Genomic DNA, 18,711 nt, shown 5'->3' on the forward strand with positions numbered 1-18,711 from the left:
CAATATTGTTCGGTGCCTACGAATTTATTATATGAGCTACGTTTTTTCGTCAACTGTCGGCATCGCCAGTGTTCGCGGATTCTGTTTTTCCGCACACTGTCTGTTGCGTGATATTACGGCGTTCCTTAAAAGGTTGAATACAAAAGAATTCCGATTTCATTCAACTTAGCAATCATGAAGCGCACTGTAGACCCACCGAAGTGAGTGTAGGTGCGGAAAGCTACCCTTCCACATTCCGGAACGCGCGTTCTATTATGACGCAGAGCGGATAAATTTCGAGTTGAAATTACTCGGAAACATACTATTGTTTTAAAATGTAAAGGCAGTTTCGAATTAAATGTCTGAATTTCGGTAATGGGGCCGACATTGTACTTCGAATTACGAATTATCCGTATTTCAAATTAAACAATTTAAATAACATGCAAAACTGTATCTCATGTTTCCGGGAAGGAGAGCTTCTTCGAAATAGGCGGGATTTTGAATTAACCGATTTCGAATTATCGAGGTTCTACTGTATTTGCCTTTGTAAACGACAAACAAGTAGGTCTCGTGAAGTAATGATTAATGTTGGTCGTAGTTGTTTGTACGTTGCCTTTGTGGACGGCAATCAGGAGGGGGTCTCTTTAAGTGATGATTATTGTGGTATTCTTTATATTTTGTTTATTATTTTGGGAGTAAAGTCCTGGTATCAAACTTGCAGTAAATCTTTTATCAGTGGAGTGAGGATGAACCTGGCATGCTACCTACATCTAATTTCAGGGGTAAACAGGTAAGGTTATAAAGTAAGTCTGGAGCTTCGTCAGCCTGATGACCGTCGCCTTGGGAGAGGGAGGTACTCATTGCTCTACATAGTTATATATTCCTGTAATTGTTTTACAGGTGGCGCCCATTGTCTTGGTATTTATACTTATTTCACTCCGTTCATTAATTATATATTTTTTTATTTTTTGGTACAGGTCGTGATACAGACAATCCAACTTTTTTTTTTCAATTCAAACTACAAATAGCAAACTTCATATTCGAAACAAGCCACACCTCTCCACCCAACAGGAGATAAGAGACGTGAAAACACCGGATGACTTCTTAAGGAAATTTTTTACTAACAGTTCAACAGAAATACTTCACATAGTGCATACAAGTTCTTCAGTAATCAACAAACTTATGGAAAATTCACAAGACTTACAGTGAACTATATTTTAGTCCATCAGTGTTTTTAAATTAAGATTTTTAATAATAAGTCATAGTTTAACTAACAATTGCCTTCAATGCATCCCCCCTCTACCCCCCGCTCCCCCACATCCATTCACACATGCCCTACTAACACTTGGTTTTAAGAAAATTGTGAGACTGTTCTTAGCTAATTTTACTTTTGCCAAATGTAAGCAGTTGATGATGAATGCAATGCATTCGAAACATGTTCTGAACTTTTAATTTAATGTCTATTTAAATAGCCTAAGGCTAAATAAAAGTGAAAGTATCGATCAGGTGGATTCTTGTTCCTTCAATTAATTAATTGGATCATATAGTCGATACGGATATGAAGTGGATAGTATGTAACATTTCATGCGATATGAATATATTTCATAGCTCATGCGTTGTTTGGTTATTGTGGTGACTGGGTGAGCCTTGCCTACGTAGCAGCCACCCAGATAATCTGATCTGTACTCTCGGATCAAGCTCATAAGCCATGCTGTTATGGTCATTATCGTAATGTGCCTTCTACTTTGCACATTTGGTCTCTATGTGTATGTGCGTTTTGTGATTGTCAGATCGGTGTTATCTTTCGGTGCCTTATGAATGTCTGCCTCTAGCTTTATTATAATTATTATAATGTGATTATCTTATCCATATTTCTGGCTTGCTCAGCCATTTTATTTACCTATTTCGGGATCTTATTTTCTATTCAACTTATCATCTTTGACTCATGTTTATTTTGCTTCGGTAACTATGGCAACGACCTTTTATCTTCCTTATAACCTTCTGATGTTCTATAATTATTCTTTTCTTCCCACTTTGCTTCTACTACTTCAATTTCTGAGAGATTCGGACTCTTTGGAAATTGTTGGATGCTTTTTGAGAAGGTTTGACAGGTTGTTGGATTAATTTTGTTTTATCTGGAGCAGCGACAATTTTTTCCTTTTCTTTAAAAGCCGCTATATTATCTCTAATTGATGTTTTGTTCTAATGAAAGAACTGTTTTGCAACAAACCTTATGTACCACTGTCTGGTATTAATTGAACCAATTGATATTGCCCTTCCCTATGGCTCTGTTGAATAAGATAAATGCAAGAATTTTATGAGATGGTTATTAAAGAGGCAAAAGACTTATGTATTTTAGAATACTTCAAAGACTATGTACATGAGTAACTGTTCCTCTTATGTCTCCTCTTTGTTTATTTTGTGCTTATCTTTTGTTAGGGCAACTTTATGGTAATAAGGTCCTATTTATCTTAACCTGATCTCTGCTTTAGGTTCACGCCTTTTATAATTTTAGTCATTAGTGTAAGAGGACTGGATTCAGTTCCTGGCTGTCTACAGCCAGTTTCGACCGGTCCACGATATTTTGTTAGTAGCTGAGGTGAGTAGGCGGATAAGTAACGCCAACAATCGATCGCAAGTAGTTTTTAATTCTCTAATCTAATCAAAGAAAGCACATCGGATACAAAAGCGCACACCATGATGGCGAAATCCCTTTTTTAATCTTCCATTGTAATTTGGTCACAGGTATACTGTTTGTAGTAAGTTTCTGGAAATCTTGTGCCACGTAAATTAGGCCTACAGCGACTTTTAAATGTTTTGTTGAACCTGAGAATATGATTTTGAATTAAATATCTATTCTCAAAAGTTCCCCATTGTATTAAATATTCAATTCCACCAGTAGCTAATCATAAGCAGACAAAGAGAAATTGAACCCATCACAAACCACCAGAAATTTTGGTTTATTTGTGACCTAAAGCTCAGCTGGAAAGCGCGCTTGCTGCACAAGCCAGTGAGAGTGGGAAATGATACAAACTTTTTAAAGGTTACGCTGTGCAAATAAAACAAATACTGTTTTTATAAAGACAATTTAACATAAAAAGCTCCGGCTTATATTAGGACCAAAAGAGTAATGGCTTTATATATGCAAAGTGCAACATTTCTTCTAGTATCGCATCCGATCATACTGAAATGCTAGATTCGTGTTAGGAAGGAGAATTTAGATTCCTGTCTGAAAGCCCAGTGACTACATTATATAGTGCCCTGTACGAAGTGCCAAAAACCTGTTCGGCAATACGATAGAAAAAATGTCAAAAATAAACAACTAACCCTGGACATAATGTAGATGTTTATAAGTACGAACATTGGACGAAACTTGTTCTGTCTTCAAAAAGAGCTGTCAAAATACTGTATGCTCTGTCTCCTAATTGGTGTGGCCCTCTGCTTTATGATTTCCGAGAATTCTCTAAATAATACCAGCTGAATGCGATGCTAAGATGGTCCCTTATGCCAGTTCACCGCCAATCGCTGCCTGAGTGCGGTTTATAGTATAGTACTCTCCGTATCTCATAATTTCAATTTTAATTTCTTTTCCTTTTCTGCTTTCATTTTACTTGTCCGGTTTGGGCCTGTGCGATGTGTTATATATTTCTAGGCTGTTATCTGCCCTATTGTCGGCGCTTGTGTTTGTTTTTGTAACTGTGGCAACGTCTTCTTGAATACTGATTCTGCTCCTTTGGGAGACTGTGCTTTTGGCATTGTAATTGTGATGCGCTAGCATAGAGTTGACACTCGTTTTGAGCATGAGAATACTAACTTTTGATATGTGCACGATTCGTATTTATACGATTATATTATCCCATGGTGGTTCCAATTTCTGGTTCCTTTGGCAACGTGTTCCACGTCACATTACCATGCATTTTCAGAGCAAGTCTATATTCGTATGTGGTCGTACTGAATTGATTTGGGCGACTGTCTGCACTCTCGCCGAGAAATACAGAAACCTACTACCGTATTTCACGGCATAATCGTCGCCACCGCGTAATCATCGCATCCTTGATTTTCAATACAAAAATCGGACTTTAAACCTTTAATTACATAATCGTCGCACGTCCAAATTTTGTTCACTAATCTGGTTAAAAGGTAAATGGAACTGCAACGTAAGTTGCACATGAATGCGCAATTTAAATACGTGTATGGTTTATGGGCAATTTGGCAACACAGTCACGTTTGCGACATGTTGCACAACGTATAAATAAATAATACCGGTATATGTACGACGCATGGCTTACCGGTAGACTATCGGCAGTTTGACAACGTGGTCGCGAGACAGTGTACTATTTATTCACCATCTACATACTATGCTTACCAGTAGGCTATCGGCAGTTTGACAACGTGGTCGCGAGACAGTGTACTATTTATTCACCACCTACATATTATGAGTTCCCATTTGAAATACGTAAGGCTGTAAGTTATCGCTTATTGGCAACGTCGCCAGGAAATACCGGCTAGGTAGGTTGAATGGACCTCGAACCAGCCCTCAGATACAGGTAAAATTCCCTGACCCGGCCGTGAATTGAACCCGAGGCCTCCGTGTAAAAGGCAAGCACGCTACCCCTACACCATGGGGCCGGCTCCTGTGTTATTGCGCACGAAGTGAAATCCAAGACGATACCGTAACGCAGATTTCCGTGGAATTATTCAGCCGAATTATTTACGATGTCTCAGTTGTCACCGCTAGACTCTTATCTTACTACTACGTCATAAGTGTCCGGGCATGGGATGAAAACTTTTATCCAAGCAGTCAAGATAATTATTATCCAATGCTATTAAAGTTTTATTTTATAAACTCGTCAGTAATGTAATGTAAAATCATCAATAACTGGGAAGAAATATTAACCTAATTACCGTATGTTTAAAAGAAATTGAAAAAAATGAATGTTTGTTACTGACGTCTCGGAATACAGTCAACTATACAGTAGATCTACACCGCGCTAGCTAGAGCTTCGGTTTGCGAGCTTTGCGCAAGCGCAGTAGTGTGTCGCAACCAACGAGCTAAACTGATAAATTGTTGCATGCTTCCTTGCTGCCTAACAGTATTGGCTGCTCTGGAATGGATAGATCACAGATGCATTTATTTGTTTCAGATTTACGTGATTACTGTAGACATGTGTGCGTGAGAATTTAAGTTTTTAATTTGTGTTTTGGGTGTTTGCAGAAATAATTTGTTTTAATAGTGAACAATTACGGAAAGTCGTTTATATCGCAAAACATTAACGTGTGAAGCATTAATAAGCGATTATGGGTAAATATAGAAACTATTCTGCGGACTTCAAGCTAAGCGTAATTGCCTTCGCTGAACAGTATGGGAACAGAGCTGCAGAAAGAAAATTTTCTGTGAGTGAAAAGTTGGTGTGTGACTGGCGGAAAGTAAAAAACAAGCCAAAAAGCACAAACCCTTCTAGACGCGCGTTTAGAGGTCCTAAAACAGGGAAGTTTCCTATAATTGACGAAGAAGTGTTTAGGTACATCAGTGAAATACGTAACAATAGCTGCAGTGTATCATATGAAATGTTACAAATTAAGGCACAGGAGGTAGCGCGCAAACACAACATACCGGTAACTCAGTTTAAGGCGACTCGTGGGTGGATTAAGGGGTTCATGCGACGACACAATCTGTCAGTGCAAAGGAGAACAACACTAAGCCAAAAGATGCCTGCTGATTACACGGACAAGATTGTAAATTTTCACCGATTTGTCATACGTTTGCGCAAGGAAACTTCGTACTTGCTTTCTCAAATCGGTAATGCCGATCAGACTCCAATCTTTTTTGATATGCCTCGCAACAGCACTATTGCGCTAAAAGGATCACGGAGTGTATTAATGAAAACCAGGGGTAGTGAGAAGTTGCGATGCACAGCAATGCTAACCATTACAGCTGACGGGAGAAAGTTGCCGCCTTACATCATTTTCAAGAGGAAAACGATGTCTAAGAATATACAGTTTCCCCGTGGAATTCATGTACGAGTGCAACCAAAGGGTTGGATGGACGTAGAACTCATGCTGGACTGGGTTAAAACTGTGTGGAATAGAAGACCTGGTGCACTACTAAAACAACCAGCTCTGCTTGTTTTAGATAGTTTCCGAGGTCACCTCGTGAACGAAGTGAAGCAAATTCTCACTACAAATAAGACACGACAGATAGTCATTCCTGGTGGCCTAACATCTGCTTTGCAGCCACTAGACGTATGTGTTAATAAACCCTTTAAAGACCACTTACGTCGATTTTACAACGAGTGGATGATGAGCGGCGATCAGCAATTGACGGCCGCCGGAAATATCAGGCGTCCACCCTTGGACTTGTTATGCTCGTGGGTGAAGAAGAGTTGGGATCTTATACCACCTGAACTAGTCTCCAAGAGCTTCAAAAGGACTGGGATTTCGAATGCACTAGACGGTTCCGAAGATGACGCAGTGTGGCAGGGAGACGAAGAATCTGATACTGGTATTAACAGAGGCGAGGACGGCGCATCAGATAGCGAAACCTGCGATAGCGACACCGAAGATTTGGAATAAATTGCGTACCGGTAAGTTCGCATTTCACAACAAAGCGATAATTTTTTGCAAGTGTAATATTTTAATTTTAATACTCAAATTAATGACAAATTAACTTAATACGTTCAGTTTTATTTTCAGGTTGGAAATACGTTCGCCGAATTGTTGCGAAAAATTATGAATTTTGTTTTAGACTATTTTAATTATTTTGATTATAAACGCGAGTATTACGTGCATCTTAAATTCGTATCAAATACAGTTTAGTTATAAATACATTTTTTGAGTAATACAAATACTGGTATTAAATATTCATCGTATAATGGTCGCACCCTACATATTTTTTTCGAAAATTTTGGTATAAAAAGTGCGACGATTATGCTGTGAAATACGGTATGTTGTTGAACATGGTCCTACTCGATATGCATTTTGCCTGCAGTTATGTAAGTAACTTTTCAAAGCAGCTTCCCATTTTCTTGTTTTTATTTCAGTATTGTGTGTTAATAATAAACCCCCCATTTTTTTGATCAATTCTTTTATTCATGGGGGTTATGGGTTCTTGCCTTTCTGTCCTTCTCTTCCCTTTTTGTCTATGCGCAGGTCCAGCTCCGAACTGTCTTAGTTCATTCCAGTCCATCCACGGTAAAATATGAAGAGAGGTAAGTGAAGTAGGTATCTGTGATCATGTCCTGTATCTTTATGTGTTATCGTAGTCGGTGGGGGGATGACTACTTTAGCGAATACTTCTCTAAAAATTTCTTCAGAGGTGCAGTTCATACAATACTGTGATGCATGTGAAGGTATTAAAAGCAGAACTGTCCTTACTTGCAGCACTATTGTGCAATTTGTCACTTTGTCACTAGCAGATGAGGATGAAATTGACAAGTTTTATGAAGCATTGAGTGATATCGTAGTCAGGATCAACAGCAAAGATAGGATAGTGCTTAGTGCTAACGGGCGATTTCAATGCGAGAGTTGGAAATAGAACTGAAGGATGCGAGAGTTGGATATAGAACTGAAGGATACGAAAGGGTGATTGGTAAATGGGGCAAATATTCATTTATGGGAATGGGAGTTAGGGATTGGAATAACTTACCAAGGGAGACGTTCAATAAATTTCCAATTTCTTTGAAATCATTTAGGAAAAGGCTAGGAAAGCAACAGATAGGGAATCTGCCACCTGGGCGACTACCCTAAATGCAGATCAGTATTCATTCATTCAAATGTGGGGAAGATATGGAAGCTAATGGGAATGGTAAACGTTTGCTGAACTTTTGTGCTAGTATGGGTTTAGCACTTACGAATACATTCTTCAAGCGTAAGGCTATTCACCGCTACACATGGGAGGCTAGGGGTACCAAATCCTTAATAGATTATATCTTAACCGACTTTGAATTCAGGAAATCTGTTAGGAATGTATGGGTTTTTCGTGGATTTTTCTATGAAACAGACCATTATCTGATCTGCAGTGAACTAAGTATCTTTAGGCCGAGGATGGAGAAAGTGAAATCTGTCTGTAAACGAATACGGGTAGAAAATCTCCAGCACGAGGAGATTAGGCAGAAGTACATGGATATAATTAGTGAGAAGTTCCGAACAATGGACAGTAAGCAGGTTCAGGATATAGAAAGAGAATGGGTGGCACACAGGGATGCAGTAGCAGCAACAACAAGGGAATGCCTAGGAATGACTGTGTGTAAAGATGGGAAAAAGCGAACATCTTGGTGGAATGATGAAGTGAGAGAAGCTTGTAAATGTAAAAAGAAAGCTAATCAGAAATGGCTCCAAACAAGGGCTGATGCAGAAAGGGAATTGTACATACAGAAGAAGAAAGAAAGAGAGTGAAAGAAATAGTTGCAAAATCCAAAAACAAGTCATGGGAAGATTTTGGTAATAACCTGGAAAGGCAGGGTCAAGCAGCAGGCAAACCTTTCTGGACAGTAATAAAGAATCTTAGGAAGGGAGGGAAAAAGGAAATGAACAGTGGTTTGGGTCATTCAGGTGAACTCATAATAGATCCCACGGAATCACTGGACAGGTGGAGGGAATATTTTGAAAATTTTCTCAACATAAAAGGAAATCTTCCTGGTGGTGTCACGAACAACAGAGTTCATGGGGAGGAGGAAAATGATGTTGGTGAAATTATGCTTGAGAAAGTGGAAAGGATGGTAAATAAATTCCATTGCCATAAAGCAGCAGGAATAGATGAAATTAGACCTGAAATGGTGAAGTACAGTGGGAAGGCAGGGATGAAATGGCTTCATAGAATAATACACTTAAGAAAATGGAAATTGCAACACCATGAAGGCATTGGTCGTTTGTGTTGATTTTCAAGATATGGAACGATGCCATGTAGGTATGTAAACGATCAAAGTTTCAGACCCATTGGATTGTTGCTACAGGTCTCCCCACGTGATTGGACGCGGAGGAATCAACTCCAGTACACGGACTCTGGTGTAGCGCAGTTGACTTGCAGCCTGTGCAGTGAAGTGTTCCCCGTCAAACATTCCTCGACGACAGAGAAGAGCACGTTATCAACAACTGTCGCCGTTTGAGAGGGCTCGGATAATTGGGCTGTGTGAGGCTGGATTATCGCTAAGGACTGTCGCTGCACGTGTTGGCCGACAGGCATCTACGGTACAACGTGTATGGCAGCAGTGGTCAAAAATGAAGGTACCCACACTCGTAGACCTGGCACAGGCCCAGCGCAATAGACAACTGTGAGAGAGGATCGCCGCATCATTCGGATGGCCCGGATGGAACCCCATGCAACAGCAGCGCAAATTCGAGCAGCCATGGCACCCTACGTCTAATAACACATAATATATACGCTCCCAGAGGTCCTAGTTTGAACCAAGAACAGTACCCTGGACACACGGCGTCCGCCAAAATTTTTCATTAAAAGGATCTTGTTATCTAATACTTAAAGAAAGCGGCTAAGTTAGAGAAGACATGTTTTATCACGCAAAATAGGAAGTTACGTCTTTTGACTGGTTGTGTTATTTTAATGACAGCCATTTTTAACCAATAGAAAAATGGTTTCTTAATTCTTGCACTGGTTACTCTAATACTCAGTGAATGTTTAGCAAGTAAACCTTTTACACATATGTTCTTACAAAATTAAAATTATGCTCTTGGACTTTTATGATAGTGAAACATTGGTTTTTGTCCGCACATGGTTTAATGTTTTTAGATTCAGAGGACTTTTATCAAGAGAACGTATATTCATAGTTTTAAGACAGTTGGTGCTATTTTTAAGTTTAGGTCATAGGTTAATGTCTATGGATCCCGTTTTTAATTAGGTCTTGCCAGTTTTGTAAAATTTATATGTAATTTATGCATTGTTTACTGTAACCTTGTCTATGTATATTTTTCTTATTTTTGGTTGATGATGATGCACACCAGCATCGAAATCGGCACCGAGTATAATAAAATGTTATAATTTTTCTTATAACATTATATGGTATTGAATAGGTGGACCTCCCTTGTTTCCATTAGATTCTCGGTTCAATACAGAATAAACATGAAGTTTTTAAACTTGTACAACAAACAGTTGGTAATCGCCTTCGTGCAGCTGGCTTATGAGCCCGTGTCCCTGCAGACGGTGTTCCACTGACCTCGCAACAGCAACATGTAAGGCTGGCCTGGTGTCGAGAAAGATCGATGTGGGCCGACGAATGGCATAGGGTCGTTTTTAGTGATGAATCGCGCTTCTGTCTTGCCCGCAGTGATCGCCGGAATCATGTGCGCCGATTTACCGGGGCGAGGGCCCGCCCAGATCTTATTGTCAAGAGGCACACAGGGCCAACACCAAGCATTATGGTCCGGAGAGCTATTGGCTTTAATGTGAAATCACAATTAGTGCTTGTTGAGGGCACTATGACTGCTCGACAGTACGTTGATAGGATACACAATCCAGTGGTTGTCCCTATGATGGCGAACATCGCTAATGGGATGTTTCAGCAGGACAATGCCCGGGTTCACACTGCACGCATCTCCAGAGAAGCTCTGCACGACATCACAACCTTAGAATGGCCCGCCAGATCCCCGGACCTCAGTCCTATTGAGCATGTGCGGGACATGATGGGTCGACAACTGGCCAACCGTCCTCAGCCACCCACAACTGTGGAACAACTGACCCGTGCAGTGCAGCAAGCATGGGCCACAATTTCTCAGGAAGCGATCCAGGGCCTTATTGACTCCATGCCTCGACGAATTCATCAATGTATTGCAGCTCGTGGTGGGCACATGCTGTATTGATTGCTGTCCAAACTTGCGGTCAGAGTGATCTGAAAGTGTAATCATCGAATCACAACCAAACACTCGTCCTGCATGTTCAATTGCAGCAATGTAGCACCACTCTTTCTGGGTGTTGCAATTTCCATTTTCTTCAGTGTATTAGCATGGAGAGTTGGTAAGGTACCTTTATATTGGACAAAAGCAGTGATTGCACCTATCTATAAGCAAGGGAACAGGAAGGATTGCAACAATTATCGAGGTATCTCATTTATTAGTGTACCAGACAAAGTAATCACTGGCATCTTGGAAGGGAGGGTGCGATCAGTCGTTGATAGGAAGTTGGATGAAAACCAGTGTGGCTTCAGACCACAGAGAGGCTGTCAGGATCAGATTTTCAGTTTGCGCCAGGTAATTGAAAAATGTTACGAGAGGAATAGGCAGTGTGTTTATGTTTCGTAGATCTAGAGAAAGCATTTGACAGGGTACCGAGGGAAAAGATGTTCACCATACTGGGGGACTATGGAATTAAGTGTAGATTATTAAAATCAATCAAAGGCATTTCTGTTGACAATTGGGTTGAAGTGAGTATTGATGGCATGAGTTCTTGGTTCAGAGTACATACAAAGGTTAGACAAGGGTGTAATCTTTCACCTTTGTTCTTCGTAGTTTACATGGATCATCTGCTGAAAGGTATAAAGTGGCAGGGAGGGATTCAGTTAAGTGGAAATGCAGTAAGCAGTCTGGCCTATGCTGACAACTTGGTCTTAATAGCAGATTGTGCTAAAAGCCTGCAGTCTAATATCTTGGAACTTGAAAATAGGTGCAATGAGTATGAGACTAAATTGGTCAGTAGGTAAGAAATTCAACAGAATTGAATACCAATTTGGTGATACAAAGCTGAAACAGGTAGATAATTTCATTATCATTATAGACTGTTATGCCTTTCAGCGTACAGTCTGCGAGCCTCTGTGAATTTACTAAACGTCGCCACAATCCTCTATTTGCAATTAGTGCTGTGGCCTCATTTAGTTTTATACCCCTTATCTTTAAATCGTTAGAAACCGAGTCTAACCATCATCGTCTTGGTCTACCTCTATTTCTCTTACCCTCCATAACAGAGTCCATTAATCTCCTAGATAACCTATCATCCTCCATTCGCCTCACATGACCCCACCACCGAAGCTGGTTTATGCGTACAGCTTCATTCATCGAGTTCAATCCTAAATTAGCCTTTATCTCCTCATTCCGAGTACCTTCCTGCCATTGCTCCCACCTGTTTGTACCAGCAATCATTCTTGTTACTTTCATGTCTGTTACTTCTAACTTATGAATAAGATATCCTGAGTCCACCCAGCTTTCGCTCCCGTAAAGCAAAGTTGGTCTGAAAACAGACCGATGTAAGGATAATTTGGTCCGGGAGCTGACTTACAGAATACTGTTGATCGCAACTGCGAGCTCACTGCATTAGCTTTACTGCACCTCGATTCAATTTCAGTTACTATATTACCATCCCGGGAGAACACACAACCTAAATTCTTGAAGTTATCGACCTGTTCTAGCATTGCATCAGCAATCTGACATTCAATTCTGTTGAATTTCTTATCTACTGACATCAATTTAGTCTTGGAAAGGCTAATTTTCATACCATACCCATTGCACCTATTTTCAAGTTCCAAGATATTAGACTGAAGGCTTTCGGCACAATCTGCCATAAGACCAAGTCGTCAGCATAGGCCAGACTGCTTACTACATTTCCACCTAAATGAATCCCTCCCTGCCACTTTATACCTTTCAGCAGATGATCCATGTAAACTACGAACAGCAAAGGTGAAAGATTACAGCCTTGTCTAACCCCTGTTTTACAACAATTCTGAAATAAATCGGTCCTCTCCCTAAACTGCGGTAATATAACGTGATGTGTGTTTATGAGCAGGTATTGTATGGGCTGGGAACTGCGCGCTGCATGTCAAGCCTCGCAGTAGCTCACGTGGCAAGATTGCAGTGGAATATGTGATACTGGACAGTGCTCGAGGTTTAGGAGGTTCGAATCCCACACAAGTATAAGCCACACTTGAATTTTGAGATAACATTTGTGAGAATTATTTTTTCTTTCTCAATTCCTTCGGAGACTCAAAGTATGTAGTTTCATTCTACAAAATGTGGTAATGTTGTATATTCCTTAGAGTTCAATTTTCACCTAACCGTATCAGGTACAACCTTAGCTGAGGGGCTGAGGGTTGTGAAAGAATGGTACCTAGTAGCATTTATTGTTTGCATGGCAGCTGACTGCTGTAAATTGAGAAACATGGGTCGTAATAATAGTCTTTTCAATACAATATATCAAGTAAATAATATTACATCAGTCTTGGGACTGCTTCCTCCAGCATGTCAGTGTGTGTTCCACATCAGACATGAGATACACTGTACATTTCACTATAGAAATTTACTTCATTGCCTGAGGTCCTAACTCTACTTAAAGACATCATATTATGACAAGAGGATCACAACCATAAATTTTGTTTTATATATATTTTAATGTTATAATTATTCCTGCAACATTGTCTTTGTCTTCTATATGTATGTTTTAGTTATCACATAACCAGTTTCATTTTATTCTGGCTGAAGATGGCCACTAAGTGGCTGAAACTAGTCCCAAGAGTGATGTAACATTATTTACTTGATGTATTGTATTGTCAATTTTTTTCTTATAATTGCACTTCAATATGGAACAAAAATGAAATATCTAGCTTATAATGAACATGGGTCGTGTCAAAGCAAGTTACACTTCGAAATTTAAATTACAAGTGCTGCATTACACCAAAGAAAATGGTAATAGAGAAGCAGGAAGGAAGTTTGACGTTAATGAAAAGAACATGCGGCATTGTATTTTAATTAAAGATGCACTTTAGAAAGGTCACAGAATCGACAGGCACCTCGCAGGGAAAAAAAAGCGCAATATCCAGAAGTGGAAAACAATATTATGTAGTACGTACATAAAACATGAGCAACGGATTTTCTATCTCAGCTGAAATGCTAGTTTGAAGGACAAAAAATAGCTGAAAGAATGAAAATTCCTGAAAGTCAATTTTAAGCAAGTTACGGATGGGCAAGGTGTTTTATGGCATGACATGAGAGGGTGATTTGCAGAAGAACTTCAATGGCTCAACGGCTACCCGAAACGTACCAGGAGATCCTTACAAAAGTGCTTGAGTAAGATCATCTCTAATAGCAACTGCTATTTACTGTTCTACCAAGAGAGAAATGTTTATATAATAAAATTCTTCCGGGCTATTATGCCGTGGTTCACCCCTCTCATTTCTTCCAGACGTTGAAGAAATGAGGAGTGGACCACGGCATAATAACCCGGAAGAATTTTATTATATTAACTCCGGCCGTGAAAGCCTTCATACTTTAACAGAGAAATGTTTGATGTGGAGTCGCCGAGACTGATGGTCCTACCTCTGGTGTAATGACACGATTGCACATACGGATGAACTTCCATCAATTTCAGAATTCACAACAGTGAAGTCTGGACAGATATCTGATTTAACACTGTAACAGTGTAAAGATATGAAAATATGTAATCACAAAGTTCATCACATGCATCCCACTGAAACAAGGAAACATGCATATAAGCACATAGACTAAGTCTATGAAGAGTAGGTTCATGGATTACACCAAAGTGAGTTGCATCTCCTGTATTCATAGCACACGAATTCAGCTCTTTAATCGTCTCTTCATCTCTTAAGGCAGGCATGGGCAATATATTTATGTTAACATTACTCCTACTTCCTCACGCCAAGTATTTTGTTGTGATGTGCGCAGGTACAGTAGAGGGTTGACCTCATGGTTGATAGGTTTACGTGTGCAGTCAACCAATATGTCTAAAACCTATTGCTCACGGTAAAATGTTTCATAAAATTTGTTGTACAATTAATTTTATAAAAATTTGGTGAAAACAAGTTGTGTTGCTCACGGTAAAATTATTTTATAAAATCCGTTGAAGCATCAGGATGGCTATCTATGAACTCACTCCTGAACTAGGATGTGCATGTGCTGCCATCTATCGATAAACTCTTAAACCAAGAATCAGCTGTTCAACTTACAGTGTGTTTGAGAGTATTGCTCCAAAAAACACAGCAAAACTTGCTGCTTTAGCTGCAATTATATGTTGTACAGTGGTAAAAAGGAAGAAAAGAAATGCCAGGAAATGTTGGACTCGGGTTGGATCAAAAGAAGAGAAGAAAGCAGAGGGTTGCTGTCCTTGGTTGAAAATTAGTTGAGGTTAGAAGACCAGCATTCACATAAGAATTCGGCGATTGTGTTTTCTCCCCCTCTTCTTGCATTTCTGTTGTGGTAAAGTGGTGTTTTAACTTCGTACAAACAAGGATATTTCTGGCATTCGTCCAGTAAAACACTAACAGCTTCCTTAGTCCACCCAGATCCTGCCATTTTAGAAAGAAGTGTTTGTTTACAATCGAGCTTCACAATCTTCTCACGATGTAGCGCCAGTATCATCGTGATGTCAGCTTCGCTGATTGGTTCGTTTCATAAAATTAATTTTACGGAATAGAACATGTCCTATTTTATGAAAAGTTTTATAAAAGATTTTATAAAACTTAAATTTGACCATGAGCAACAGAAATTTTATAAAATTTAATTATTGTACAATAAATTTGACAGAAAATTTTACCGTGAGCAACAGGCATAAATCAAAGATATGATGCAATTTGCAAAAGGCTTGGGAACTGGAATATTTTGTTGTTTTGTAGAATAGAAAAGCTCATAGTCTCATCTGTTCAACTGACATTAACTATAATATACATTATAATATAAAACATAATTTTGAACTTGTACATTAGAAATATTTCAGTGAAGATGTATTAACAGTAAATGTTTAAAATAAATGTATATTTAAAAGAATTGCTTTACATCAGCAAAAAGCTCTTTTGAATCTTCCGACAATCTATAATAAGCACTAATTAGCGAGCAGAATAAATATGTCAGGTAATACTGGTAGGAAACTATGAATCATTAACTAATGGGCACTTCCTTATGTTATATGATTTTGCTGCAGACATTATGGTTATTTTTGCCTCTCCTTATGTCTACGAGCAATCTTTTTCAAAGCTAACAATCACTGGAAAAGAAGTTACATTCCTAGTTCAGATAACCCTGGAATCACCACGTCCCATTAAAGCAAGTATATAACAACAAGAAAATGTTCTGAACGATCATACCTGCACTGGTGTACAACAAGTGTAAACACAGTTCTGATGGACAGCTTGCAGGTTCTTCATGAGGTGAGCTGGACCATATGCCCAGCCAGTCTTCCAGCCTGTCACACTGAAAGTCTTGCCAGCAGAACCAATGGTAATAGTCCTCTCCCACATGCCTGGTAAAGAAGCTAAACAACCAAGCAAAAATGAAATAGTTCTACATTTCATTTGAAAAATAAATTCATACTTATTATCTTGCTAGTTTGCTAGTGACTTTACGTCGCACCGACACATAGGTCTTAATACAAATATAAATGGTCCGTTATTGGACATTATAAATTTTCCAGCTAACTCATTCCTGGTTGCCAGTGTTTCGCCCCCGTGTGCTAAGTTGGACTCATCAGTTGGTACTTAGCACACCAAGACGCATGGCTAGTGCATTCACAATGAAGTATTTATTTATTTTCCACCTAGTCGATACAATGATTGCCTAAGGCAATTTTTATTGGTCAAAAGTGGTACATGTTTCGTATATTATCAACATCTTCAGCCACATAACAATGTTTAGATGAAAAATATAAAATTGACAACAACAACAACATGAAACATAGTATTTTCAACCATGATACAATAAATCTCTCGGAAAAAGATAAATTTTTTGATTCCGGTATATATAAACTCACATGCTTTGAATGTAAGAACACATACATAGGACAATCTGGCCGCAATTTTAAAGTTAGATATTTGGAACATGTGAATGCTGAAAAACATAGAAGATTCTCAGCAATGGGATCACACATGACTGCCACAGGTCATAAATTTACAAACATAGAACAAGACCTGACCATCATAAAAAAGTTAAAAAAGGGCAGCTTAATGAACACATATGAAGACCTGTACATTCATCTAGACCAACTTGTAAAGAAAAATGATAACCTTAATGAGGCTGTAGAATATAAGAATCCATTATATTATCAAATTCTAGTATATTTGAAAATGCTTGAGAAGGATCAAGAAAAAAGAATTGGAATTTCTCCACCTACAGATAGCCCTACAACTTATTCCTCCTCAGTTGAAGCTATAGGTGACAGCAAGGAAGTTCTTGACACACCTATATCCCCCGCTCCTCCTCCTCCTCCTCAGGTGCAAGAACAAGGAAGAACGCATCATCAATATTACACCCGGCGCAAAACTGTGAAAGAATGACAGGAGTTACTGTTCCAAAGGAAAGCAGGCTTAATAAGATTTGACAACTAGGAATTAATTATATTTTCATCTACATTAATAATAAGAGCCGCACTGTGATATCAGGATTTCTTCATTTCGATAATTACTTATAAATTGTATAATTTTTAATTTATAAATTGATCTTTTTTCATGGATTATTAAGAAAAGAATATTTATTAGGACAATTTCTCTATGGAATATTGTACAAGTGTTTCCTTGACGACTGCTTTCTATTGTAGAAATAATTTATATATTTTCTCTTGAGTTATTTGTTTGTTTTAATCTTGTCAATCTTATGTTAATTTCAAGGACACTTCCTCTAAAGCATTACTTTGTCAATTTTATATTTTTCATCTAAACATTGTTATGTGGCTGAAGATGTTGATAATATACGAAACATGTACCACTTTTGACCAATAAAAATTGCCTTAGGCAATCATTGTATCGACTAGGTGGAAAATAAATAAATACTTCATTGTGAATCTATTGAAGTGCGATACGGACCATGAAGCTGATTTTATGTAATGGCTAGTGCATATCGCTAAGTACCAACTGATGAGTCCAACTTAGCACACGGGGGCGAAATGCTGGCAACCAGGAATGGGTTAGCTGGAAAATTTATAATGTCCAATAACGGACCATTTATATTGGTATTATAAATTGACTCATTTGGGACAAATATTTCAGGTTCCCTATGGGAATCAACCTCTCTATCACACAGGTCTTACGGCGACGATGGGATAGGAAAGGCCTAGGAGTTGGTAGGAAGTGGCCGTTGCCTTAATTAAGGTACAGCCCCAGCATTTGCCTGGTGTGAAAATGAAAAACCACCTTCGGGGCTGCCGACAGTGGGATACGAACCCACTATCTCCCGGATGCAAGCTCACAGCTACGTGTCCCTAACCGCACGGCCAACTCGCCCAGTATACTTATTATCAAGACATTAAACCTGATACAGGGTTGTTATATTAAAATGGTAAAAATCCTGGACATAAAAACTACATTTTAAAGATATTTTTGAAGATATGAAAAACATGTGTAAATGAAACCAACTGATATCCTGCACCCTATAGCTGATTTAAATCTCTCAAAAATTAATTTTCCCCTCTCTGGCTTTAAGTTTTACTAATTTTGTAATAATAATAATAATAATAATAATAATAATAATAATAATAATAATAATAATAATAATAATAATAAAAAGAAAAATTTTACGGAAAATTTTTGGCCCAGTCTGCACAGAGGGAAAATGGATGAAAAGGAAAGCTCATGAAATTTATTGCCATTCTGAAAAAATCTCAGACAATCTCAGGAAAAGGAGGTTGAAATTCTATGGTCACATTCTCAGAATGAACAATGATAGACTGACCAAAAGAATTCTAAATCTTGCCCTCACACTGAAAGTCAAGAACTGGCTAAGTGAAATAGAATCAGATCTTCAGGAAATCAACATCAACCAGGAAACTGTGAAGAACCAATCTGCTTTCAGAACACTGAT

General features: G+C 38.7%; 1 protein-coding gene across 2 annotated transcripts in view; it reads right to left on the minus strand.

Annotated features, from left to right (window-relative positions):
* Positions 1-18,711, minus strand: part of Kyat (Kynurenine aminotransferase) — a 157,461-nt gene that overhangs the window by 65,046 nt on the left and 73,704 nt on the right. For both annotated transcript variants that reach the window (XM_067138480.2, XM_067138481.2), the window contains exon 6: positions 16,008-16,174. In XM_067138480.2, coding sequence (XP_066994581.1) covers positions 16,008-16,174 — 167 coding nt within the window. The remainder of the gene's footprint in view (positions 1-16,007; positions 16,175-18,711) is intronic.

Source organism: Anabrus simplex, chromosome 1, assembly GCF_040414725.1.
Source record: "Anabrus simplex isolate iqAnaSimp1 chromosome 1, ASM4041472v1, whole genome shotgun sequence".
NCBI classification, from domain to species: Eukaryota; Metazoa; Arthropoda; class Insecta; order Orthoptera; family Tettigoniidae; genus Anabrus; species Anabrus simplex.